A 27,898-nucleotide genomic window follows, 5' to 3' on the forward strand; every position below is an offset into this window, starting at 1 on the left:
TTTAGCTGCATTGTCAATCCCATGGAGAGGCATGCATATGGGCACCTGCCAAAACCCTTTAAGAACTCCTGGCTATTCTGTAGCAAGAGTTCCCAAACCTGGGGAAAGCAAAATCATCACAAAATATACCAACGGTGCCATTAGAAACCAACTTTATTGTTGCACTTTGAAATTATTTACACAATATAAATCTCTTTGAAAGGTACATTACTTCATTTAATCAGTGGTAGAAGGCCTTAGAATAGTTTCAATCACATTTAGCTCAAAAGAAATACAGTTCACTCCAATGAATAGATGATGCACCTAAACACCACAACACACAAGAGGCAGGGGGACTCTTTGGGGGGATGACAGTGCTAGAGGATGACAAAGGCTCTTTTACAAATTGAGCTCAGTTTACTCACAGGACACGAGTGGACTTGTGTTTAAAAGAACACTGAAAAATCCGCAGTAACAAAGAAAATGACACAAAATGGAAAATATTCCTCATATGCTGTGGCCCTGTGTCTGCAAGCGCTCAGAGGGTTTCAGTGGAGAGGCTCAGAACCAAGGGCTCTAACTTGAAGCCACACCTCAAAGACTGGGAACATCCTCCGTGCTCAGACCATCCAAAGCATTGTGCACTAACAGCAGCATTAACTACCACACTGTGATACAAAATGGTACAGGGAAACTTGCTACAAAATAAAACAACTCTTTCACACACTGAAGGCTGGACACATTTTCTGATAACACTTAGGAATTACTACTACCAAAAATTTAGAAACACACACTTGTTCTCCAGTTCATGCTGTATTTTATCCATTTTATATGATATTTTTACATTTCTCTTCCAGGGTCTCTTTCATCTTGCATTTTGTAAGGGTCTCTATGTGGGGAAAAAACCCAAAACCACTAAATAGAGGAAAAACAATTGCAACACCACAAAAATAGGCTGGTGCAGCACCTGAAGTTATGTCAGCATTTAGCATCAAAGTTTGCTTGCTAGATTTCAAGTAACTTGTTTTCCTTTCCTTTTGATTTCTATGAAGTTTCCCTCTGTGTCATCTCTCAGTGAGACATTGGGGAAGTCCATGAACTAAATTCCACAGCACAGGGAACTGTGAGAGCAGCTTGACAACTTCAGAGGGCTGCAGAAACAGAGTGTGACACCTTGAACCAAAAATTTGGTCATCTGGTCAAGTCTGGCCATCTAAGGTCCCAGTGGTCTTCAGGGCCATGCCAGTCAGTTTTCTGACATTTCCCAACAGTAATAAAACCCTTTATGACAGAATTCTGTGCAGAGCACCATCCACACTATCAAATACACAGCAAAGCCCAAACCACAATGTATTGCAAACTAATCAGCTACAAAGGTGCTTCCTTTTGTATAAATGATTTTTTGAACAGTCTCTTCCCTCTCTCCACAGGTTGACTGGTTTCCTAGTTACATAATCTCTACAGATCAGAAAAACTGTAAAAGTCACTTAAAAAGAAAAACATTTTAAAATCCAACAATGCCTTATCCAGTGTCTCAGCACTTCACTTGGATGGAGCACCTCCTATAGAACCAGCCTGTGCAAACATTTCACACATTTGCCTTCCCACTGGGGGTCTCTAAGCCACAAAGTCTGGTTTGATCCATCACATTCCATCTGGAGTGGTGTGATTTCTCACCGTGGAGAGCCCTTTCCTGAAGATCCTGTGTCTGGTTAACAGAACATCTACCCTGCACAGGCTCAAAGCAGGGCTTGGTTTTTCCTGTCTTTCACAGCTATTGAAAACAATCAGTTTGCCACTCACAGTCATAAAGAGGGAGGAGAAATCATCTGCAAGACTGCTCCACATCAGCCTCGCATTCCCTTCAGGTCTGAAAACACTTTCTGCTCCACTGCCATGATTACAGCCTGCTGCGTGGGGAAGATGACAGCAGACAGTTGCCAAGTGCAGCAGTTCAGCAATCTTAACACACAACAAATAACAAAAAACCGAAAAACAAGGAGCACACAAGCACCTGAAACAGACACTGAGACATGCTCAACCTGCTCTGCTAACCAGAACAGGGACTGCCCCAAACAAGAGATCACAGCGTCACTGCGGTTTGGAACAAAGCTTTATTTCATCAAAAGTTACCCAATGTTAAGATTTCTTTTGGTATGAGTAACAAAAGAGTATTTGAAATCTTTTGTTACCTACCAAAGGCTTTAAAAAAATCTGAGCTTCATTCTGAAACAAACTTCACCCTTTATAATTTGCTCTTGTCCTTAAACCATGAGAGTAAACAAGCATATTCAATACCTTGCTACAGCAAAAACCTGAGATTCCAAGTGAGTGATTTCCTTTTACTTACATTTATCAAGCCCATCCCTCCTCTTGACTAGCACTTCTTGGATAAACTCACTTCCCAGGACCTTTGTAACCTCAAGTGTCACCACAGGTAAGGCTGAGAGGTTCTACAAACTGCATCAAGGTCAATTTGTCAGATGGAGAGCAAGATTTGCAAACCAGAATTCTCCAGCTGAGGTATTCAACACACCAGTGAGAAGAAGAAACTAAGAGCTTGAAGGACACCATGGAGTTCAAAACAGACAATGAAAGGCAACGGTGATGAAACACAGTCAGGGAAAAAACTAACCTTTGTTATGTCTGTGTTTCCAAGGTTAAAGGCCTCTTCAGAAAGGGACTTCTTACACAAAAAAAATTCTGATGAGGTCAGAAGTCATGCACTGACAAAGCAGAATGTAATTTTAGTCCAAAAGGAAATAGTGATAAGCCAAGTATGGAAAGGAAGATTTTAGATTCATGTTTATGCTAAAAGAAGTAGGACTGTGGGCACAAGGAGGAGGGGGAAGGAATCACACACAGAGAAAATATCTCAGCTATAAGTTTTAAATACTCTATAGTTCTAATGTTGAGGTAAATTAATTCACAGAACTCTGAGTGATTTGGGCATTCAGCATTAGCATTTACAAGTTAGCAACTAATCCTATTAGGAGGTTACATCCACCAGAAGCATTTGAGGGACTCTATCACAGCTACCTCAATCAACGTCCCCATGGGAGCACACACCTCAGGAGTGCTTCAATCCAACACCCTTAGTTTAGAAGTCAACAGCATTCAAGAATGAATGGGAAATGTTTGGAAGTTTAAAGAAACAACTTAAATAGCTTTCCCTGTCCCACTGGTACTGCAGACACCTCTGACACATGGTTTGCCCTATTATTAGAACAGATTTTCTCTTAATCTAAGTACTGAATAGATCTCTTCATTCCCAAGAGCAAGATTTCAAAAAAGCTAATGGGGGGGAAAAGACACTGGGCGTCCAAGGCTATAAATGGATATCTTAACATGAAAGTATTATGCTGCATTATAAATCAATCTAACAAAAGAAGTCCGCACACAGAGTTAGATTTCTTCTTTACAACAAGATTTCTACAAAATAGGAGAGAATACAATGCAATACACAAGTCCATAAATGCAAGATAGAGTACAATTCACACTAATTTACAAATGGTTATTTACACTGTTGTATATACAAGTACAGTCAGACCTGGTCAATGCAAACTTCACATCCTTTTAAAAAGCAAATCAACAAGTGGCAATGAAGGGATTTAAAATTCTGTGACAGGAGACTAGTGACCGTTCAGAAAGCTTTAGTGCTTGAGTGACCTAAGAAATTAGGTCTGGATCAGCCAGATCTGACTGCAGAAATGAGAAGGAAAAAAAATCACACTATTCTGCTTTACAAAAGCAACCAGGCCACTACAGTCTATTGACTTGATGCTATTTCTGCAAGAATGCCCAGATTAATGATCCTCTTTATATTTACAATATAGCTTTAACTACAGCAAGAATTATTAATTTTGGCATTCATGCCCTTAGCTTAAAAAAGGCAACAGAGTATCTTCTTGGCAAGTCACAGTCAAAACTACTACAGGATGTTTCTAGAGCTCAGTCATTTTTTTGTCCTCCTTCCAGTATCTTCACGTTGCTATTACAGAGACCAAGATAAATTAAGTGAAACAAGTACATGTTTTCTAGTACCTAACTTACATTCAGAATGTCCTGTATTCACAGTTTCAAGCTACCTTACCAACTGCAATGCAAATTACTACTTCCAACTGAATGCATCTGCAGATATCCCCCAGGAAACGAGGATATCCGAGTGCTACTGGCTCAAAGGGACGTGGAACAAGGCTCAAGGCAACTGGCATTGCATTTTGGGAGATGCTTTACAGTATTTCCTCAGAGATGATCACAAATGGATTTAACCTGCACTCCTCTGGAGAGAAAGCTGATGCAGAGCAGTGCTGAAGTGAATTCCAAGGTGCAAACTTAAAGCCTTGACCAGTACTGCAAAGTCCACCACTGTAACCTGTGACAGTCCTTGTGCTCCTTCCAAGTGGCTCAGGAAAAGCTGGGACTGTTTGCTACCTGCTTCAAAGTGCCTTCACAGGATTCCCTCCACAGGGATGAGACTGAGCTGCACTCAGGAAAAGCTTTGGTTCTGCGGAAGCAAACTTCCACTCCTGCAGTTATTGCTACTTGAGCTGTACAAACAAAACACTACTGACAAAAATTACAGTAACTCCAAACCTAAGTAGTACTGGTACCTGAAAAGGGAATGTGTTTTGCCAGCCATTGGGAAAATTAGGATCTGTCAGCTGTTGGATTTCCCAAGACCAAATGAACTTCACAGCCTTCTCTCAAAATACTTCATAAATACAAAGCAACACTGTCAGAAATAAAGCCATTGCTTGGTAGAAAATAGTAACAAACAGTTCAAAAATCTTTAGCAATCTTAGTTCCAAGGACATCTTGCTGAACTTAAAGGAAATACAAGACAGCAGGGTATTATTCATCAAATGTCAGTAAAGTCCATAGGGAGAAAGTACAGAATATTAAGGACTTCAGTGCCTTCATGAGCTCTAGCAACATCCTTGATAACTGCTACAAAGTAAATTATAAATGTCTATTTAAGCCATTTGTTTCAAATCAAAGAGAGTTTGTCCAGTATAGTAGCCTCCAGCTAATGAAAACGGTTACCTCATTTCAAGTTACAAAAAAACTCCCAGCTCTCCAATTTGTATAAAGATTTTTAAGGTTTTGACTGAATAAAAATAAAATGAAAACATTCATAGATTAATATAAACAAGAGGAAAAACAAATCCTAAATGGTGCTTTTGTAAAACAACAGAATACCATTGGAAATGGTCTTTATTGGTGAAGATTTTTCATTCACATGAGTTTTCTTTGTCCTGAATCACTCCAAGCTTTTGTAAAGCACACGTGTATGTAGGTGTGTACATGCTATACACACATACACACACTGCCATGTGCCATAAAGCAATTTTGAATAAATATCTTTGCTGGAGTCTGCACAACAGACTCCCCAGCTAAGTTTGTGTTTGCATGCGCTCGTGCACACGCACAGACTTTGTACACGTGGGCACTTATGTGACCAAAGTGCAAAGTTTTTCAGAGTATCATCAGAGTCTGCCTAGCCCCAAACCACATTGCTGGGCTTGAGCTTTCTGCTGTGGGTTCCTTCCCATCTCCTGCCCCCCAGCCCCACCCTCCCTTTCACAGGTAAAGCCTCTTTTCCACACAAACTTATGCATTGTTCCATTAGGTAAACATTTTCTTTTCACTTAACATTTTGTAATCCAGACCATTCTTGGTATAATAGCTTTAAGAAATAAAATGTGTGAGATGATCAAAGCCTCACTGCCAAAGTCATACACTTTCCCATAATGTCCTTCACACTGGAGGCTTTCAGAAGCAATTTGCTGACAGAAAAGAAAAAAGAACCACCAGACATACCAGAATTTGCACAACTACAGGGCCAGGCAGTTAAGACTTAAGAGTCCAAGGTGAGAAGGGGACAAAGCAGAAAGTTGTCATCGATACAGGAGCTGTGAGCCTGTGTCTTGCTCCCAGTGCCACAGGAGCTCTGCTCTCCTATCTCGGGTCCAACAGTCCGTTCTGCCACTGGAGCACAACAGATACAGACAGCAGAGTTCAAATCCAGGATCAAGTTGCAAAAAGGAGGAGAGATTTGGAACAGTGGTGCTTTGATTCTAAGAGTACATGTAATAAAACAGCAGCTTTCCCAGAAGTTGGGCATGGCAGGCTGTCCGCCCAACACCAGCGGTCGGGACAAGATCCTCAGAGAATCTTGTGGCCACAGAACTCCAATATTTCTGCAGCCCAATCCAGGCCAAAAAAAAAAAAAAAAATCAAGGTGTTATTTATCATTTCAACAAGCTGCTTGATTCTTGTGCAAAAAAAAAAGTACCATTTATGGAAAGCTACCTTTAAAAAAGGGGGGGAAAATAAAAGATCATTCCAACCCTTCTCCCTAGCTACACCACACTAGAGATCTCACAAGTCTATTTCACTCCTTTTGCTCACAGGCCTCTAAAGAACAATTGTCTCTGACATGTCTTCTTCAGCATAAGTGAATGCAACTTCAATAAAGTAAGTTGTTACACAAATCCTTTGGAACAACTTCACTGTCTGCACCCAACTTTAACACAAACTGATGAAAGCAGCAACGGAATCATGTTAAACGTATAATAAATAATTCACATACAACATATGTTAACTTACAAAGAAGGATTAAATTGCCATTTCTACAACTTTTTATAGATTTAGCAAGTTTCTAATCCGTTTTGTATCAACAGCAGTACGTATGTTCTTCATAATAAATTTAACATTGAAGGACTGTCTAGAGGCATTATTTATAAAGCAAGAACCACCAAGTGAGCATTACAGCACTTCAACAAATGTTTAGCTTTTTTCCAGTATCTGTTCTCAGAAAAGATTCAGGGGTTGTCTATCCACTTGGTAAGAGTCCTCCTCTTCGTTACTCAGGAAGAGTTAACGCCATGACCTCCAGTTTCATTTTGAAATACTGGTTAAACCGAACAATTGCATACCTGGGCAAAGGGAGAGAGACATTCCAGGTTAGGAACAGCTAACTCTTCACATGACAACAGCCATACCAAGTAGGACCAGTCAAAATTCCACTGACCCCAGCAGCCTGGCTCCAAAATTGACTCTTAGCAGCTGCCAAAGGAAGAAACCAGGAACAGAGCAATATCATAGAACTTCTTCTCTACCACCCCCCAGTCCCAGCTTTGCAAAAGAGATGCAGCTCCAGGATTATCAAGGGTAGAGGTTTAGTGTCTGACTGTTTTTAAAGGACTGTCCCCAGGTGCAGTGCCACAGGAATTTTGGATCCCGATGAAAAAACAGAATCTCCAGATCTCACAAGGGTTTGGGTTATCCCGGTGTTCTCACGCCCTCCGGCGGCCGCCGCCCGGTACTGCAGCCACCCGGGAGCCCACATCGGCCTTCCCCACAAAAATGACATTACACAGCCCAAAAAACCCTCAAACCTGGGACCTCCTGCCAGGTAAAATGATGAATCCTATCACCTTACTCGGTCCCCAATGGAGACGTTAATTCCTCTGCTTGTTGCCATGAAAGACCATTTTAAAAAGGCCACAGACACAGATATCCACCTGAAACAGAACTTAACTTCCAGGATCAATATTCCATGCAATAAGTAATCAAGCTCTTTTGCACTATATCCTTGACCCTCACTGTTGGAAATGTAGGTCTGGCACCCGACCAACAGCACACCTTACTGACCACCTTAGCTTCCACGCCTCTGTCTCCCTAGCAAAAAACACTTGATTCCCAAAAGCATTATGTTCCTTGCCTTGAAAACCATGTGTTTTAGCCCAGGGACACACAATTTAGAGAACTCTCAGCAACAAAAAGCACTGGCAGACAGCTTTTACTGCCTTCTTCTCCCTAACAAATGAAGAGTTTTAGTGTATGATCAGAGAGGTCAGGTGTGTAGCAGATCTCAGTGTCTGATAGCTGGGGTGTTGGACTAAATGGCCCCACAAGTCCCTTCCACCCTTCAGTATCCCGTGATTGTACATGGCAAGCACACTTACCCTAGAAAATCAAAATCAATGGTGGAATATTTGGCTTGAATTAGAGCCCACAATCCCCAAAAGAAGTGCGAAGCCTGAAAGAAAAAGACAATAGCAGCAAAAATTAACCTTATCTTAAATCTAACATGTGAACATATTCTCACAGAGACAAAACTTCATCTATAAGAGAACACTCAAACCCCAATCTTTTTGTAAAGTCATTTGATCTCTCTTTACCAAAGAGATTTATAAGCAGTATTACAGAATAAATTACTCACAAGCAGACAAGGAAATCCATTGGAGTCTAACTTCCTCCTCATGTTGAAAGCAGCAACTGATTGCTGCTTTTCAAGAGAAACAATGTTCCATTTACAAACTATGTCATCTATTAAGCAGATTGTTGTATGACTATATACACTATGCTAAAAAAACCCACAGAAACGTAACCACCACCTCTGCTGCTGTAAATTTCTATTACTCCACATGTATTGAACTCCAGTGCAAACAGGAAACGCCTTTTGAATTTTCAATTTCACCCTTAGACCTGTATTATTACACTCACTTTCTCTGCTGGCTTGGACAAAGAGAGATATAATGCTTTAAGAAAAGCTCTACTTCATCAGCATTTACACAAATTTCTCATCTGGTCCAGACTTACTTGCATTAGGAGCCCAGACAAGTAGCCTGGAGGCCTCTGCTCACTTTGAGATTGAAATGGATCATATTAATGATATGATGTTAACACACCTCAAAAAGAACACATGATGGCCATAAGCTTGCCAGTGTCCCCTGGAAGACACTTCTGGACAGACCCTGAACCTCAGTACATGACTGCTCATGCTAACTACCTAAATGGCTTCCTGAAGCTTGCATGGAACCCTTGACCAGGAATTTAGTAGACATCCATGGACACAGCTGAAAACCCCTCAAAACAGCAACTGATCTGTGCCCACGTGAATCCTGTGCCTCTGGTTCAGATAACTTGGCCAGAGAGCTGCAGTTCATCACCCTGCATCAACATCCATGAACTTGCTGTCAAGTGTTCCCTTCCCAAAGCCCCCCACATGACCTGACACAGGAGCCACAGGGTGTCCACCACAGGCAGCCTACAGGCAAGTCCTGACCTGCTCTCTAAACACGTCTCCATCCTCTTAAACATTACTATGGCCACTGTTTGGAACTGACAAAAGACTGCTATTTATTCTCAAACAGACCTCCAGCCTGCTAAACTGCAGCTCCAAGTACCCTAAATGAATGGGCCAGCCGAATTGGACAGTAACAACTAACATTTTAAAAGAATAGCAGCACACAAGCCGTTGTTTGTAAAGCTTGTTTAATAATCAGCTTCCTGTTAACTCTATGTCCTCACTGCAGCCAGTAGCTTTTGCCAGAAAACCCAGGGTATTGCAGTAACAGAGGAGTGCTTGAATTAGTAGGAAAGAGGACTAAAATTAAAATAAAAATAACTACAAATGTTATTCTCAAGAAAAAACATACAAGCACTTTGGCTGTAATATTTCATGTCACGTCATCTAGGCAAAATAAGATCAGCAAGACATTCTAGAGTGACCTACTTATCTGCAAAAGACAAAATAAATTAAATCCATATATTCTAGTTTAACAGAATGTTATCATCTTATTTTAAAAAGGCTTTTAAAGTTGTATGTCTTCATGAAGCACTACCTTGTTCTTCTGTCTTCTTACCACTACAAGCAAAAGCTCAACACAGATCCACAATAAGCTGTGGCCAACTTAGACTTGCCAGGCCAACAGAAACCCTCCCTCAAAGTTCATCTCCTCATTTTCTGAATGTGCAGTGCCTCCTTCATCAGGAATATCCTACAGAGAATATTTAATAGGCAACAGAGAAGCAAGTTTCCATAGAACAGCAAAGTTTTATTTCTCATGGAAGTTTTCTTTACATGTCACTACACTCAAATTCAAGAAAATAGCAATTACATTTGTCCAAAGAGTATCAGGTTTCTCTGCATCATTTAAAATATTCTAATCAAGTGTTTGTTACTCACCAGTGCAAACTGATTCACTTGGACATACAGAACTTCAACTTCTTTTTCACTGACTTCTGTGCCAAATCCTTTATATTCTTTGTAGGCCTCAAGGTAAGATCTCAGCCATTGCTCCTGTAATTTTCTGTTGGGATAAAGGCTGTAGTCTACCTCATTTACTCCTAGGAAAAGACAAGAACACTATCAGAACCTTATGCTGCACAAGAAGACCATGAGAAAGCCTTTAGTACTACCACTAGTAGTCCATTTCTGTGCCCCTTCCCACCCCAACACACAGGCACAGACTGATGTGAACAAATAACCACGTTTTTACTTTAACCTCACCTTAAATTACAAGCTGCCAAGAATGTCCCACATACAAATCAGAGTGTTCCACACTACAAATTTATGTTTTCAGCCAGATGGAGTCTGCCTGTATGCTGGGATTCAACACCATGGGCTTTGAGAAAAAGCTTCAGAAAAGGTATTTGCTTTATGAAACAAAAAGCCTCACAAATAGATCAAATATGACATGTTTTGTAGGAAAAGAGACTTGTATGCCACAGCATCCCAAGCCAAATCTGGATGCATCCCCAGTTATCTCTGAGCCCACATCTGAAGAAAACTTCCTGTGAGTGTGCCTCTCTCCTCCACAGGGCACTGGAAGAATTAGGAGCCCATAACTCATTTTTATCCCATTTTTCCTCCTATACCAGAGGTGCTTAGTGACAGGCCATAGGGAGTCTGCCCAGAGCCCCAGGCCTGGATCACAGTTCACTGTCACTGTCACTCCCAGTGAATTCAGGAATCCTCATTAATTTAACTTGCTTTCCAAATCTTTAAATTACCAACGATACAACTCAAATCACCAAGTACACACTCTGATTTCTTCTTCTTTTTTTTTTTTTAAGTTATCTAAACTGAACATTGTGAAGCAATTGGTAGATTAAGGCTCTTCATTTCACCACAGTGTGCTTTCCATCTGCTCTGATCATTATGTAGGTTTTCCCTGCTGGCCCATGCTCTGAAATAGTACAGCACACACGTGAGGTCATTTCTCCTTTATGGAGTAAGGGGAATGGGCACTTGCTGTAAAAAATTTGAGCTAGTTAATAAATTAATCTAAAAACAGCATATTCCTAAAACCCCACCTTTTCCCTATGACATAGTCTGAGCCTTTACTTCTTGTTTTGGGACAGGCCAAGTACTTGGTGCAGAGGTTGAAAACCACCACCAAACACAGAATCCTGCCTTTTGGCACCGTGGAATCCCACAGGATACTGTCACCACAGTATTTCAGCACAGTGGGCTGTCTCTGCTGTGCCACCTCACAGGAGGAGAGGGTGAAAGCTGTGTGTTCTGAGCTTATCTAACTATCAGAACTTAGGACACGATGTTTCCAGCTCTGGCTTAGAACACCTGCAAAGGAAGGGCACAACTGGTCTGCAAAATGAGGCAGCAACACATCCTGAGCTGACAGCTGTAAGCATGTAACCAGATACACAAACAAAAACAAGAATGAGTTTGCTGGGGTTTTTAGTAAAACCAGTCAACTCTCACCTCAGAAACCCAATTCTCACCTGCAAATTCATTGAAGTGATTTCCAATGTCATAAGCCAGGTAGTTGTACCCAGAGTACTCATAATCTATGAACTGCACATCCCCTGTGTGAGAGACAACAGCAGCAACGTTAGAGTCCACATCAAATCAAGCACCAGCCTGATCCTCTGGTGTCCCTAGAAGATTTCTGGGGAAAACAAACCACAAACCCATTTGCACCGAGTTGTGTGCACTCAGACATTTCAGGGTAAGGCTGTGACTTGTACAATATGAGATATTGAAGGGTAAATATTCATTCAGCAAAGCTCTTATGTTTAGAGCTTACCATTCTCTCTGCTTCGGGTCTGAGTAGGAGAATTTCAATTTTAAATTCTACCACATGAGGGCCTCCCTTACTCTCAAAATGAGAAGTACAGCAGCACATTCTTTCTTTAATCTTTATGTAGACATAGCAGATCAGCTTCTCCCTGACTAAAAAGTAACAGTCCTGTTTATTTACCACACAAATGTGCAGCCACAGTGGACCAACACATTGCAACACGGCTGATACTTCCTGTTTCCTCTACCACTCTTACAGAGCAAGATTACACCAAACTGTTGCTTTTTTCAGGCTGGATTCAACCAGCCTCAAGAAACCATCAGACCAAGGTGGCCAAAGCTACCAAACTATGTAGCACTGTGCAAACAAGGGCTGATCAAGCAGCAAACACAGCCCCAAATGTTTCCAAACTATGTTCACCTGCACTGAAGCTGGGGAAAATGCATTGAAGCTGCTCAAGAGTGTCCACAGCACACAGGACACTCAAAATGTAAATGGGATTGATCAGGTAAAACTAGAGCTCTTGTATCCTAAGGAAAACCAGCAAAAATACTAAAAAACCAGGAAATTAAGGAATGGGTTAACATAAGATCTGTTTGCACTAGAACATTAAAAAGTAAAACCTTAAATTTCTCACTGCTATACTGAAATAAGTAATTTTCACCATTGCACCCTTCTCCCTCTCTATACTCTTTTTTATCACTACCTGCATTATTTAATTAACAAAAATATTCATTCTATTACAATGAAAACTCTTTTAACATAAAACTCTAGGCTAAAAAGAAAATCAAGAACAATGTTGAAATTAAGTACATTATGTAGGTATTTCCTAGACTAAGGATTTTAAATGCCTATTACACTGCCTCCTTAAGATTTAGGAATATTGTACACCTCAAGTAAAATAGTTTCACCAATGTCCTGACCAAGTCAGCACAGAAAAAGTTTGTTAGAAGTGTTCTTTGCTATGCAGTTCATCTTTGCCATTCTTGAACTCTTAATACAATTATGTTTTCCAGATGGACAAATCTTTTTGTCTAAGCACTTGAAATGGAAATTGAACTGCTGAACCTGTGCTCTGCCTGACTGGCAGGGTCCCAGCCTTGCCCCTGCCACTGGCTCCCCTGCGCTGCTTTTCACAGCACACGCCTCTAGAGCCAGTTAAAATCCCAGCCCTGGCTGATGTTCAGCTACACAAGTCATCTCCTGACCCCCTTCTGCCCCCAGACATTTAATATCACTTGTATTGAGAGGTTTGTTTTCTTCCTTCCTCGCCTAAAGTCCAAACACGGCAGGTGAAAGTCTGCTAGTAAAATATGGACATAAATACTTTAAATTTTTCATTAGCAGATTTCACCTAGAACATCCCTAGATGCCACCATGAAATTTTAATTACATTTAAACAACTTACTTCCAGATATAAAGAATATTACACAGAAGCAGAAATTGAAGCTAACAAGATATGGGTGGGGCTGTTACCAGGCACTGTCCTCACAAAGCAGGAACAAGGACATACCCAGCCCTTGGGTAGCAGATGGAGAAAACCTGGCAAACTCCCATTTGATAACACAAAAGTTCAAAGCAAAAAAGCTTTGCATTTACACTGATCCATTTCAGACTCATACTACTGTGCAACTCAACCTTTTAAATTAGCTTTTGCACAACTGCTCAAAATAAATATGCACAGTTCTTTCTGTAGAACTGAAAGCAAAAACTCTGACCTTTGCTGCTTCAAAAATGTGCAACATAGAGGTGCTTATACATATAAGTACATACACACACATACATCTGCCCTGCTTTAGGAAAAGCAGAAGAAAGTCTGCAGTCACTGTTTAAATTTATTAAAATAAATGTATTTTAAGATTTACTGCAGTTCATATGAGAAAGGCACTTCTAAAAGCCCTGGCTGACGTTACTGGCTTAGCAGGTAGCTGTTGTTTCAAGGTTTCCAAAAGATACACAAATTGTACATCCCATCAATATTCCTGAGAGCAAGAGACACTGGTCTAAGTGTATTTGTGCTTTACTGAAATGAGAAAATTTGAAAACAAGCTCTCTGGAGAAGCTACGGCTATTGACAGAAATAGACATGTCAGGAGTGGGGAATATTTCAAGCTGAAACACATTTCTTTTTTCCAGGCATTTCCTAGGGCAGACAACATGCAACACACCCCACAGAAGGCACAGGAAGATGCAGAATTCACTATATTCCATGTCCCAGAAAGGCACTTTTACACAGATCAAGTGGCAACCAAGAAAGCATCTGCTGGATCTCCTCAGGGATCTGACAGGTAGGACACCTCTCCTGCCAGCTGCTTTTCCTTTCCAATGGTTTCACAGGGAAAGCACCTCCCCTGCCAAGTCCTGGCTGCAGCTACCAGAGCTGAGGGATGGACCCTGAGTTCTGTCCCATCCTGCTCACTGAGCCCCTGGAAAACAGCCTCAAAGTCAAGGATCCGTGCTAGGAACACGCTTGGAAATTCACAAACAGCTCACCCACCCAAAGGATAATTTTAGCTATAAATACCCAAAAGAGCTCAGCAAAACAAAACAGGTTTTTAGATCAAAAGCAGAAGCCTCCATCTTCAGAAGCACTGAGCACCCACACACTCCTACCAAGGATCATAGAAAACATTGGGTAGGCAGAGGGAATAAACAGAACAAAACTATCCATCTACCTACACAAAACTCCCTGCCAGCTGATTTTCATATATGCAAAAAGAGCACACACACAAACAGAAACAACCTCTGATGCTGGATCTTGTTGAACAGCAAGTATTTGAATACTCTTAAAATATCAGGTATTTTTGGAAATTCCCAGGTCATGCTGGGAAAAAAAAAAAACCAACACAACCACAAAAACCAAACAAATTTAGGAGCATCAGAACACAAGGTCTATAAATAAGCAGCACCAAGCCTCAAGCGTATTTTGAATATTCTTGATGTGAAAACTGCAATAAAAAGTAATGTGAAGTGCTGAACTATATCCTTCAAGGGGTAGATGACAGTGATAATTATAAGTTACGTAAAGTACCACTTGCAGATTTCCATATCCTGAGTGACTGAGAATGGACATTAGCAAAACAGCAAGAGGCAGAGTTCTCTCAGCCACAGCAGGAACAAATTCAAATCAGATGAGTGAGACTCCATTAAATGAAGTTAACACTCAACATGCTCTTCCAGGCTCATAAATAAGGACAGGAGACTGACTTTGCTTAGAAGCAGTATGTGGCATGACTGTGATTTTTCTTCCAACTCTGAAAACTTGATGTGAATTTAATGCAGAAGACAAGTCTAAGGCAAAGCTCAGGAACAAGCCAAAATTATTCATACTGCATTGGACACAAGTCCGAGTACATCCTGATAGTCTGTAGCTTAAACACATCCCCACACATCCCTCCAACCAGTAAATGTGCAAATTAAGCATTCAAAAACAAAATTATAAATACAGTATTACTAAAACAAATAAATGATGTTTTCTTTGTGACAGCTTCTGAAAAGCCAGACAGTACTACCAGTTTTGCACAGATTTTAGTGAGGAATAAAGAAAAAATAAAGTAGTTAATCTAGAAAATCCATTTTCTCTTCTTTTCAGTTTAGGGTCACCAAGGTCTTTTGGACACACAGAGGCTTTTCTAGATGGAAGAGTGAATTTAGTCAGAGTATTGCATTCACCAAAAATGTTAACTACCTTCAGACAATTGGATGCCATGCCTAGTGGAGCTCATCTTTTAAAAGATTACATTTTGTGCTCTTGCACAATTTTCTTTTATACCAAGAAAAGCTTTTGCTCTGCCAAACACAATTCCAGTTATACATGTTCCTTTACAGTTAAAGCTGAGCTTCCTGCTGATGCTCTGTAAAAAGTGTGCTATAAAAAAACAGCTTCCAAATGACAACCATCCTTTCTACAGATGGCATTGAGGATTGGTTACTATGAAAATGGTCCCTGCTGCACCCAGATTGCACAAGTTTCACAACACAGTACACGTACAGTGTTCAAACATAAGTTTAATAACATATTTACTTCACGTTTCCAAGTGTTTCCCCCAGCTGTTTACAGCTTGCTTGAAGCCTAAGTACTTTACAAACCTCCCTCTCCCCACCCAGTCTCCAAACTCTAAACACTCACGCACTTGTTACTGCAGGATTGCTCACAAGGGATGCACTGCTGGCACTGTTTTTCCCCCATTCTGCTAACAAAAAGAAAAGCACGCAGCATTTGTTTTTCCAATTAGGAGCTTCAAGCCTATCGACCACAACAGGGAAGTTTTGAAAGGGATTCCTCAGATCTTTTTCTTTTTGTTGCATGCATCTGCTATGAAAAGTGACTACAGAAATTACTTTTATCTCAGTGGGTCTGCTCTGGAATGCTAAAAGCCAAGGCAATTTCAGCACTAAAAAAAGCCACATGGTAAAAAGAGATTTCGTTTTGGTACTACAGTATCACAACTCCAAGTGTGTAAGACCACAAGTCTGGTCTTATGCACACCTTTCATGCTTCCCCCCCTTTCTCTTTTTAAGAAGAGCTATAGTCCATCATTGAAACTCAGTAAAACCTCTCAAGCTTGGTACTGAATTCACAGAATTTTAAGTTTATGTTACTAGCATTGTTAGTGTGCATACACACATACAGGCATATATAAATTAAAGCAATTCCCTTCAAAGGTAGCAATACTCAGAGGGAAACTTGGACACAAACCACCAAAAGAGTTTATTCCCTCAGTTCACATGGTGATGCAGAAATGTGTTAGCACATACAGCCAGTTTTCATACTGGAACCAGCACCAGCTTGGTTTTGTTCTTGTCCTTTAGGAGTTAAGGCACATAACTTGCATACCAACAGTCCTACTCAGCTGGCACAAAAATATGCAGCTACTAGAAGGAATGTGTCATCCTTGTTTCAAGAGAAAGCCTTGTAATCTGATTAGTCACATTCAGCTGAGCTCAGGTATTTGAAATGGGAGGAAAATGGTGTATTTTTACTGCACAGTGGCCATTTTAGTGTCACAAGTTTGCCTTGCTTGGTTTAATTCCTGATTGATTCACTTAGTAACCGAGCCCCAAACTACTAAAATCAATTAGCTGTGGGTTTACATGGAAGCTTTAACAGATCTCAATAACTTGAACTATGAGTTAAATGTATAGTAATAGAAACAAAACTCGAATTCATTTTTGCCAAGATGTGTGCTGCCTACAACTGTTTAAACAAAGCATTTACAGAAGAAATCTTTCAAGATGTCTGTGTACCTCATGCAGAAAATAAATGGAGCAACTGAATGCAGTAATTAATATCACTAAGACACTTCATTATGAAAGGGTATTCCCCACAATCACAAACCAGAACAAAATGTTGCAGGAGACAATTTTCATGTTATTTTCTGTACTTGCACGATCTTTTCTTCCTAAAAGCTTTATACACCCAGAACAGAATTAGCCTTCAGTTACATACTTTGAAGCCCAGGCATACAAGCAAGCTGGGGATTAACAAATTCATGAGGTCATTAAAGAAAAGCAAGGAACACTGATTTTCTTCCCCTATACAGTAGCATGCAGAGGAGAATTAGCTAATTAAGCACAGGTATCACTGCCATTACACTGGGTCTCCAAAGCTCGCACTGAGTTCACCCAACAAGTGAGTAAAACACCACCACTGCTGCAGCACAGCAATTACAGCTCAGACAAAGCCCCTCACTACTCACACCTACCTCTTTTCTTGTTGTAAATAATATTCTTACACAACAGGTCGTTGTGGCAGAGCACCACTGGTGAGCCTAAATTTGACAGTCTCTCCTTCATCCAGGCCATCTCTTCCTGAAGAACCTGAGGACTCGGAATGTCCCTTAGGAACCTTTCCAGGTGTAAGGAAACAGAGTTAACAGTTAGGACTCTGCTCCAAAGCAAGCATTTGTAATCAAGTACTTTTCTCTACATTCTTCCTGCCAATAGTTCAACAGACCCTCTCCCCAATCAGGGCATTCTTTCCCAAGGCACAACAGCAGTCAAATTATGACAACTGTTTTTCTCTGTCCTCCCCAGAAAACAATTTCTGGGGATTATCTGTGCTGCAAACACAACAGCAGTCCAAGAATCAGGAGCAGAACATGAATACACTCCCACACATTTTAAAGGTGCAAAGATTAAAAGAAAGAATTACTGCATGAATTTCATTCACTTTTTGTTCACATTCTAGTACTTCCTCCAAGAAGAACACACAGCAGTATTAGGTACCACATGTATCTATACAGAGGAAATCAGCACTGAGTTTTAGTCTAGTCACAGATTACACTTCAATGGCCATTTTGTCCTCTGCATTTTCAGCTACCTATTCACGTTCTCTCTGTTTCTTAAGAATTTGATGTTGTAAAAGAAAAACCACTTTGCTAGAGCATTCTTTAATTGCAATGCAGCAAGTCCATGATTTCAAAGTCACATGAAGAATATTTTTAAGCTGGAGTCTGCCTTCTGAGCGACACAAAGTCTGATGATATTGTACAAACACAAACTGCAGCAGAAGGAATGTGAAGTCTGGAAAGAACATGATGAAATACCCACCTTTTATTTACTTCCTCATCTGCAAATTCTGTGGGTATGAGAGAGAAGTATTTCCCCATTTTCAGCCACAAATTGGATTTAGGGATCCATCCATTGTGTGCATGAATAGTATGGATTTTAGCAAGCTGTCTAGCAATGAGTCTAAAAAAAATTAAAATTAAATTAATGTTATATTTAACTGAAAAATTTTAAAAAATACAGCTCAGGAATTCAAAGAGGGTTTAAACAAGAGGAGCACAGCCATAGGGCAGCACATTTCAGGACTCAAAGTTCATTAGGATCACTACCTGTGTGTAGGGAAGGGGGAAGGATTGGAGTTCAGTTACAGCACACAAACTTCACCTGCATTTACAGTCTACTCTTGCTTATTTTTCGAAGTACTGATTTAAATTAGCTGCTATTTTTAGGCAAATACATTTCAGCGCACACGTGACACTAAAATCTTACAACATCAGCACTTTCTGCTCACTGCTAAGAGTTTAAAAAAATCATTTCTCAGTGGAACTTTCTGGTATCTATTCACAATAGGAATGTCTTGGAAACAGCTGGAAATACTTTAACCAAGTTGAGCCCTCATTCAATGACCTGTGCAATGGTAAGATGTGCAAGTGTCAAGCACAATACCCAGACCTTTAATGAGTACAGTGCTCTGTGGAGGCAGTGGGGATCGCTGTTCAGCACTGAAATACCAGAACTAAGGCAGTGTGAACACCAGCTTAGCACAGGCTCACAGAAATACACATTTTCTGCTCAAACCCCAAAAGTCCCTCAGGCCAGGCAGAACTTCCTACACACACAATGAAATGAGACTTCACAGAGCTTCAGAGCTCACCTGAAGATGTCAGGGTTGCAGACGTGCTCTGGGTCCAGGGCCTCTCCCTGCATGAACTCGTAGCACAGGCCGTTGTTGAAGGTGCAGTAGAGCTGCGGGGCGCAGCCGTGGGCCTGCAGCACGCGGAAGCTCTTCACCTCCTCGTCCCTGTCCACCAGCAGCTCCGTCCTGTTCCCGTAGATCCGGACCAGCACCACGTCGTCCCTCGTGTCCCCCACGTAGCAGCCAATCAGCTTATTGGTGATGCCATCAGTGAACAGCTGCAAAGCACACACAGCACCGTGGGCAACCCAATCTGCATCCCCAGCAGGGACAATGGGAACGCTGAGTTATTGGGGATGCCACCATGAGCAACCCCAATCTGCATCCCCAGCAAGGACAATGGGAACACTGAGTTATTGGGGATCCCACCATGAGCAACCCCAATCTGCATCCCCAGCAAGGACAATGGGAACACTGAGTTATTGGGGATCCCACCAGGAGCAACCCAACTCTGCATCCTCCACAAGCACAAAGGGAATGCTGAGTTATCCCTTAGCTCCCCAAACACACATGTTTACTAGACTGTTCACTAGGAAATAAAATCTTAAAGACAGAGGAGTATCATGAAGAAAACACTTGAATGTAAATGTGGGGTTTTTTTTGTATTTACAGTCACGTCTCTTCTTCCACTCTGTGCACTCAAAACCCTAATTCTTAACTCAACCCTCCCACAAAACATCCTCACAGTAAAACAAGCAAGCAGCAAAAAGCAGCTTCAAGTTGGATAACAAACATTTTTTAATTCTTAATAGCAACGAGGTCAGAAAGCCAGCTGAAGAGAAGAAACCTATTTATCAGCATCAGAATACTAAGTGTTCAATGACAACAGTTTGATTTCCTTATTTACTCATGTCCAGTCGTGCACCCTCTGATATGACTTCTGCCTCAAGCCCCAAGGCAGGCCCAGCACAAAAACACTGACAAATGCAGTGAGCTGTTGTGTGTCAGGTATTACTCTAAGCCATAGTATCTAGTGAAAAAGTGCTTTTGCTAAAAACACACAGCAACAACAGCAAACACACCTGCAGGCATCATCATTCTTTACAACCCTGACAGTTTGGGTGGGGTTCTGTTATGGGCTGGGGGGAGGGAGGTGCCTTTTAACATAAACCCAGAATTGATTTATTTAAAAGTATCACGTTCACTTTGCAGAAGTGATTCTTGTTGAGCTGTTCAAGTCAAAAAATCTCTTGTCTGCCATACTTAGATGAAAGCTTCTAAAATCTATTTTAAAGAAAAAAAGGTACTATGAAAAAGGGTACCATGAAAAGCTCTAAGGTAATCAGAAATAGTGATACTACCAAAAAATATGCTCATGGAGCTGGTGCAAAGAAACAGTAAGAATTTGAGTTGTTATGCAGTTGAACAGAAACTGCTGGGCACATTACACCTTCTGTCATAGGTCTATTATCCCCTTAAAACAAGTTTCATTAGCACTAATAAAAGAAATCTGCAACAAGGAAATTGGACTCCCTCAACTGTTAATTTAGGAACTCTACTGATTAGCATCTATTTGTAACATGCTGCTACAAATAATTATTTACACCCAGGAGCACTTTAGCTCTTGCTTCTGAAAAAGGCAGAAGGGTTCACTTACTTTTCTAATAACAGAATTCAAAGCAGACAATTTCCATATTCCATCATAAGAAAACATCTAGTGTTTGCCACCACCAGTAAAAGAACACAATAGTCACTTTACTCTTTTATTCAGAACGCCTTTACCATTTAAAGAACCAGCTTAAAAAGCCTTGCCCAAAACATAACCTGGAATGAAGCAGAGCAACACAGGAGTTCTACAGCCAAAGTGTCAGCTGAGCATGAAAAGCAGAGAACAGACTCTGATCATGTGGATAAGATCATCAGCAAAGTTTCAAGGCCACATGGAAGAGGATGGAAGAATCTACAGAATGCAATGAAAGTAGAGAATTCTGGGAATAAAATAAAAAAAAATACCGAGAGAACAGAGGTTTAGAACGCAATGCCACACATGAAAAACCTCCAGCAGCAAGGTTCTGACACGGCTGAAATCCACAAAAAGTTAATTACCGTGATATGTGCTTATCACAGCTCAATACATACTTTCACATGAGCTGATACAAAGGCAAAACTAAACTCAGAAACACTTCTGGAAATTATATTTATATACTGCCCACGATCAGATCTAGCCTGAATCCAAGGCTTTCTAGAGAAAAAGAAACTCTTTGATGAAATGCAGACTCAAGGTGAGAAAGCTACAAATAAGCTTAAGCTACTCAAGTGTCAGAGAGCAGCACATGGTACAAGCAAGACATGAAGCACCTTTGAGACAGCTTACCCTACAAGCACTGTTACAAGGTTATGAGATTCCTGGAAAGGGCACATGATGCATCTGCTTCCATCTAATAAGCAGGTGTTCCATGCAAAGCTTCTTTCTAATCCCTTTGTTCCAAGCGTTCAGAAGAATGAAAACGAAATTGCAATCACATGTAGCAAGAACAAATAGACAGAAATAAAAGTGTCATGGGGCAAAGTAGAAAGTACTTATGACTCAGAAGGGCTGACTTTTCCCTTCTAGACTGAGTTATGACATCCACAGGAGGAGGAACTCAGGAAACAGTACTGCAGTGCCATAAAAACACAACAGTGATGTGAAACTGAAGCACAAACCAGCAGGAATTCCCCAGATTCTGCTGCTGAACCCCAGACTTACTTTAAGATCTCCAGAAAGGAACAGACTCCAAAACATGATTCTTTAATGCTCACAAACCTTCAACTGGGTATTTTAAATCCAAATTGATCTTTTTTCTGGAAAAGTATAGTCTACACAGGCACACAGGTCAAGAACTGAACTCCTTGGAACAAGGCTAGTTATTTCTGTCTGTAGCTATTGTAGCTGCCTTCCTGTAGCTATCCACAAAAGAAGGACAAGGTACAGCTGCAGGAAAATGCCTTGGGTAAATTCCCACATGACCAGCCTCATTCAGAGGTCTCCAGGCTCTGGAGCCACATGCTCCAGGTCATTTCACTCAGCAGGTGAAAGTGGCTGTCTGCAGGATTTAGGGGGTCAGATGATCAGGAGCGACATCATTTGGTGTTAAGAACGCCAAAAAAGCAGGAAGGAAGCAAGGGTGCACACTGCTGTGTGCCAAGCTCAGCCAGAGGCTGAGCTCCTGGGGTCTGTGCAGGACAGCAGGACAGACACAGCCGTGCTGGCAGCAGATGGAGCTGCTGGAACCTTCCCAGGGCTCTCCTGGCCTACAAACCACGCACGCTTCACCCTCACCGTGTCCGGGGTTTCTCTTGGGCTGAGGGCTGCTTTTGACTGGAATGCATGACGAGATGTCAAAGGCTTTGGGGTAGGGTTTTGGTTTTTTGTTGTTGTTGTTGGGAGGGGGATTGTCTTGGTTTGGGGTTGGTTTTTTTTGTTTGTTTGTTTTTTGGGTTTTTTTTTAATGCCAGGGGAAAAAAAATAACGAGTTACTTATTTCTCACCTTGTTTCTGAAGAATATTCTTCTACCTGAAAACAGTCAGCATCAGGTAACTAGTTAACACTTTGAAGTGATGAATTGGCTTTACAAATTTTGTGATACTGACTAAAACAGCTACAGATTTTTAAATAACCATAATAGTTGGGGAAAAGCTAATAGGAAAAGAGCCTAATACTTTATTCTAAATCAAAGGATGGATTTGCTGCTCCTCCCCCAGAAGATTTTGAGGTGAAATGCCTGGGGGCTGGGGAGGGAGAGGCAGAGGGACAGGAACTGAACTGTCTTGGACTATTCCTTTCAATGCTGGGAGCCTGTAGCATAATTTACCTCCCTTGCCATGCACTCCTCCAAGCTGTGCCTAAACAAACATTGATTCCCTGTAATCACAGCCTCAGTCACACTAAGCACCCTCTACCATGCACAGCTGAATTTCATCAGGCACATCACTCACACAAAATGCCACTACAGTGTCTGCCCCACACAGACACCACACAAACCTTTAGAAACAGGGATTGAGATTATCAGGCTTCATCAGAAGCTGAAACAGACTGGAGAAACCAACCCAGCCTCCAAGGACATCCAGCCCTGCTGCCATTTCCCCTTGACTGTGGCGCTGCCTCCAAGGCCCACCTCAAATTACAGCTTTTCCACAAAACATCAGTAATGCAGCCCAGGCTGCAGCTCTGACTTCTCTCATTCTTCTCCTCACTCATCACTTCTCCATTTGGAGCCATCAGCACTTCTCTGTGGATTCAGCCCTTCCTCTTTATGTGGCAACTGCTTTCTCAACTGCTCGAGCCAGTGATGTGCCAAAACCAGCTGAGCAATAAACATCTCACTTGAAAAATGTTAACAGCACTGAGATACAAAATAAAGTTAGTTTATTTACTTTGTTTCCCAGACACTAACATTTTCAATTATTTCAATGCTTTTAAACCCACGCTCAGTCTGTTTAAATAAACTAACAAATATTCCAACAAGTTCAGAACTCTGAACAAAATGACAGTTTGTTATAAAAAAGATATCAAGATCAACACAAGCAAATAAATTCGATCAGCAGACAGAAAAGACTGCCTGAAGAAAAGCTCCTGAGTGCAAGTCGGGATGAAAAATCAAAGAAAAAAAGACAAAAGCTAAGCTGGTAAACATAGAAGCAGGTGGGTGGTTGTTTCACTGGCAAAAGTACAATTTTTTGTAAGCCTTGGGTCCATCCCATTCACATTTCATAGCTGCAGGAACAAATCTTTGCAAATTATAAAGTGTTGCAGTGGCAAAATCATGCCAAGTGCTGGTAAGTGCAAAGACATGTAAATCCAGGAGAAAAAAAAAACACAACCAAAAAAACCACAGTACCAAAAAACAAGGAACGCCCAGATATTTCAGAGAATTAAAAAAAGCAAATTAATCCAACTTATTTGGAGGTGATAGCTGCTTGCAGGATTTGCATGGGGAGGTTATGGAGTGTCTTTATGAAAAATTTAATCCCCTTTGCAAAACAAATTCTTTCCACCTTTCCTCAGGTTGCATCCAGGAGCACTGTTTGCCAGCCTAACATTTTCATTATTTTAGATCTTTGAATGATTCCTCAACAAATTTTTTTCCCACCTATACCATTCTGGTCTACCCAAATAATGGTATAAATTAACACTATTGGTATTAAGCCTTTTCACCAATAAGAAACAGGCAGCCTTTATTCTCAATACTAAATATTATTTCAGAATGGGAAGAAATTCTGACACAGTGCAGGTTTTCCCTGCACTGTAACGTTACACTGCAGAGGAGAAATTGTGCATTATCCTACTGAACCCTCCTTTGCCACCAGACTTACAAGAGGCAGACAGTCATGGGATAAAAGAATCCTGGATCAGCACTGCTGAAGGGGTAACTAATTCTCCCACACTGTAAGCCAACACCCATCTTCCCTGAACCTCCACCAAAGGGAAAAACCAAGGAATTTGTAAGGTGGGCAAAAAAATCCAACCTGTGAGCGCATTTTTGCGTAGGAAGGGTAATACAACCTCTTTTAAAAAGTAAGCAGTAAAGACAATTAAGTTTTGATATTTCATTAAGAATCATGCAGAATATAAAACGTGGAATGCCCACTGTCAAAATTCAGGCAAGTTTACAAAACTCAGAAGGCCTGTTTTGAGCCAGAAGAGCATTTTTAAATGAAATTTAAAAAACCCTGTTTCTGATGTTCACAACAGCCAGTTTCTGAATTTAACAAGCAGTGAGTTTCTCAGCAGAAGTTTGGGAGAGACCTCCAAAGATTACTTCCAACCAGAACTGCTCAACATTGCAATTGCTAAAAAACACAGAGAAAGCAAACCTCAGCATTCAGGATCTGGGAAATCAAGCACCCAATTCCCTGCAGTTCCTGAGACATTTTCAGCTGACAAGTGCACAACATACCCGAAGATGAGTGTTCAGGCAGAAAAATTCTGTTTCTCCCTAGCAATGTGGGGTAACTTGAACTTTTGTACTGGCCTGTAGGGACAAAACTCACCTATAACTTCATACAAAGGAGATATATTACAGTGTAGCTGCTTCCATTTAAAAAAGTAACAGGTGATGCTTCTGATCTTATAGCCTTGCTGATAAATAATGCAATAAAAATTAATACCTTCAGTGCTTACTTTCATTTTCCATCCTACATTTGTGTTTGATGCTATGGTGCAAAAAAATTTCAAATGTTAAAATATATTCCTGATATCAGGTACTTATAAATCTTAGGGAAAGCAAGGATTAAGCATTAACCTATCCTAACTACAGTTTCAAAGTTGTTTAGCTGACTAAACAAGTTAACACACAACAGTAAATTTTTGCAAGAGAAGTTAATTAACTTTTTCAAATCAAACTCTGGACTCTTCAACTGCTTACTAAGTGTTCTGACCCAAGAATTACTAAGAGCAAAGGTAGCAAATGGCAGAGTTCACCTGAAGAAGCAGCAGTAGTTCATTAAACCCATCGCTGTGCTATCATTAAACCCATTCTTTGTCCACTCTGCTGTTTCAGATTAGTCAGGGACATTTTCCTGACAGGAGTGCCACCCTCATCTCCCTCCTGAACGCACCCATCTGGAGGGAGGGCTCCAGGGCATCCTGCTGCTGCTGCTCACTGCCGGAGAGCCACCACCCGTCTGTGCCCTGCAGGTGCCCCGTGGATGTGCTCCGGCTGCTGCTGGAGCCGGCTCCAAAGCACGGCACTGCTGCTCCCGCTCGCCCACTGCAGCCTCAGCAGCAGCCAGAGAGTTAAAAACAACAGGCCAGGGCTGAGGGCTTTGTGAATAGAGCGCTCTTCCGCCGTTCCAAAGGAAAACACCGAGCCAGAGGCTGTGCTCCGACAGTAACTCGCTTAAAACTAAACTCAAGACATCTTCTAGACAGAAACCTCTAACTACAGACAGTGATCTCCTACTTCACTTCCGTGTGACCAGACAACAGAGACTCTGTTCCACACCAATGGTACTGGTGGTTTTTATCCTGTTAATTGTTTCTTGCAAAGGGAGCGGCAAAAGGAACTAACTTTTTTTTTTTCTTAAAGCTACTACCCCTTTACCAAAAGGACAGTCATCCCTGCTTAACAAAATAATGTTTTGGTTTCATTTTTCAACAAAGCCGAAAGAAAGACATAATTTTTTTTGCTGAGAACTGCAGTCATCAGAGAACCAAAAAAAAAAAACTGTTCATAACTTTATGTAGCCCTGCAAGGAGCAGCAAGTTGGATTATGCTTATGGACCTCTCCCAACTCAAGATATTCTATCAACTTTAACAACCTCGTTTAGTTTTACATGTTGTAAAAAGTTATTTTCATCTCACCTTGAGATGTTGGGATTGTGCATAACTTATGGCCACTATCTGAAACAACTACTTAGGGAAAGCTCACTAGCTTTATTTTCGTGCTAACTGAACTGTCATGTGTCAAGTTCCATTTTTCTTTCAAGACACCAGAAAATTTCAGTCAAATTATATGCCATTACCTCAACTTATGCTCAGCTTTCCTACACGAATTACTTCAGCAGCTCTCCAAGGGGGAACTTCATTGAGATGAGACACCTCCAGGTAATAACAACTGCTGAATAACACAGCCGAGCATATAATAAAGCGCTCAACCAACCACAGGCTGGACCGCTATTTCCACCAGGCAAACTGGCTGGAGTTTTTGAGTCCAGGGGGCCATGTTCAGTATATTCTAGAAGCACAAAAGCAGCCAATCCTCCGGCAGATGACTCGTCATAAGTCCCAGTGCCTGCTCACCTAGAGAGCAGCAGAGACAGCAGCGGTGCTTGTGCCAGGAGCAGCGAGCGCGGGCCTCAGCGGGGCCCGAACCCCATGCCGGATGCGAGCACAAGACAGATATTTACTGCGGTCTTTATTGCAGGAAGCACCCGACAGGGCCGCACCGCCCGTGGGAGCGCCCCGGGCGGCGGAGGGCCCCGCTGGGCCGGCCCGTGCCCCGCCGTGCCCCGGCTCACCCAGCCGGCACAGGCCACGGCCGCTCCCGCTCCCTCCCTCGGCCCGGCCCCGGAGCGCTCCCCGCCGCCGGCGCGGGCAGCCGAGCTCCGCCGGGCAGGGCACGGCAGCAGGAGGACGGAAGGAGGGAGGGATGGAAGGAAGGAAGGAAGGAAGGAAGGAAGGAAGGAAGGAAGGAAGGAAGGAGGCAGCCGGGGATGCTGCGCGCCGCCCCGCCCCGCCGCCGGGCCGCCCAGCAAATGGGGCTCCGCGCAGGGGGCTGCGGCGGCGAGCGGGGGAAGGAGGGAGGGAGAGAGGGGAGGAAACAAGGCGGCAGCTCCCCCGCACAATGGCCGCCCGCCCTCGCCCCTGCCTCGCCTGCCGCTCCCCGCCCTGCCGGCCCGGGCTGCCGCAGCCCCGCGCCACGCGGCCCGCGGACCCCCGTACCTGCAGCGTCACCTCCTCGGGTCTCCAGTGCGGGCGCAGCCGGCGCAGCAGCTGCAGGGCGCCCTGGCGGTAGCCGGGCCCCTCCCGCTCGCTGACCGTGATGTCCAGCTTGGGCACCTCCGGCGAGCCGGGCGGGACGTGGATGTAGTTGGACATGACAGCGGGCAGGACGCGGCGCGACACGGGGACACGAGAGTAGGAGGCCTTCGCTGGTGCTCCCTTCGCGGCGGAGCCGGCAACTGACGGGGAAATTTCCACTTGGGCTCCCGATAAAGCGGCTCCTCCTCCC

The 27,898-nt window shown here is 42.2% G+C and overlaps 1 protein-coding gene across 1 annotated transcript; it reads right to left on the bottom strand.

Moving 5' to 3' along the window:
- Positions 1 to 135: 135 nt before the first annotated feature.
- ETNK1 (ethanolamine kinase 1) lies at positions 136 to 27,882 on the bottom strand. Its single transcript, XM_036400291.2, has 8 exons — positions 27,610 to 27,882; positions 19,201 to 19,460; positions 18,369 to 18,509; positions 17,522 to 17,664; positions 11,518 to 11,601; positions 9,959 to 10,119; positions 7,953 to 8,026; positions 136 to 6,920 (listed from the first exon to the last, which is right to left on the bottom strand). Exons 1-8 carry the CDS (start codon positions 27,763 to 27,765, stop codon positions 6,848 to 6,850), a joined length of 1,092 nt encoding a protein of 363 aa, XP_036256184.1. The 5' UTR covers positions 27,766 to 27,882; the 3' UTR covers positions 136 to 6,847.
- Between the last annotated feature and the right edge of the window lie 16 nt (positions 27,883 to 27,898).

The sequence above is a fragment of the Molothrus ater genome, chromosome 5, assembly GCF_012460135.2.
Source record: "Molothrus ater isolate BHLD 08-10-18 breed brown headed cowbird chromosome 5, BPBGC_Mater_1.1, whole genome shotgun sequence".
Lineage (NCBI taxonomy): Eukaryota > Metazoa > Chordata > Aves > Passeriformes > Icteridae > Molothrus > Molothrus ater.

What these genes read in the sequence shown, in the direction of transcription:
- ETNK1 (XM_036400291.2), bottom strand. Translation starts at nt 27,765, where the DNA reads ATGTCCAACTACATCCACGTCCCGCCCGGCTCGCCGGAGGTGCCCAAG. An exon ending in CCGAGGAGGTGACGCTGCAG is followed by an intron (nt 19,461 to 27,609) that starts GTACGGGGGTCC and finishes TGTGCTTTGCAG; the next exon opens with CTGTTCACTGATGGCATCAC. An exon ending in ATTGATTTTGATTTTCTAGG is followed by an intron (nt 6,921 to 7,952) that starts GTAAGTGTGCTT and finishes CCCTTTGCCCAG; the next exon opens with GTATGCAATTGTTCGGTTTA.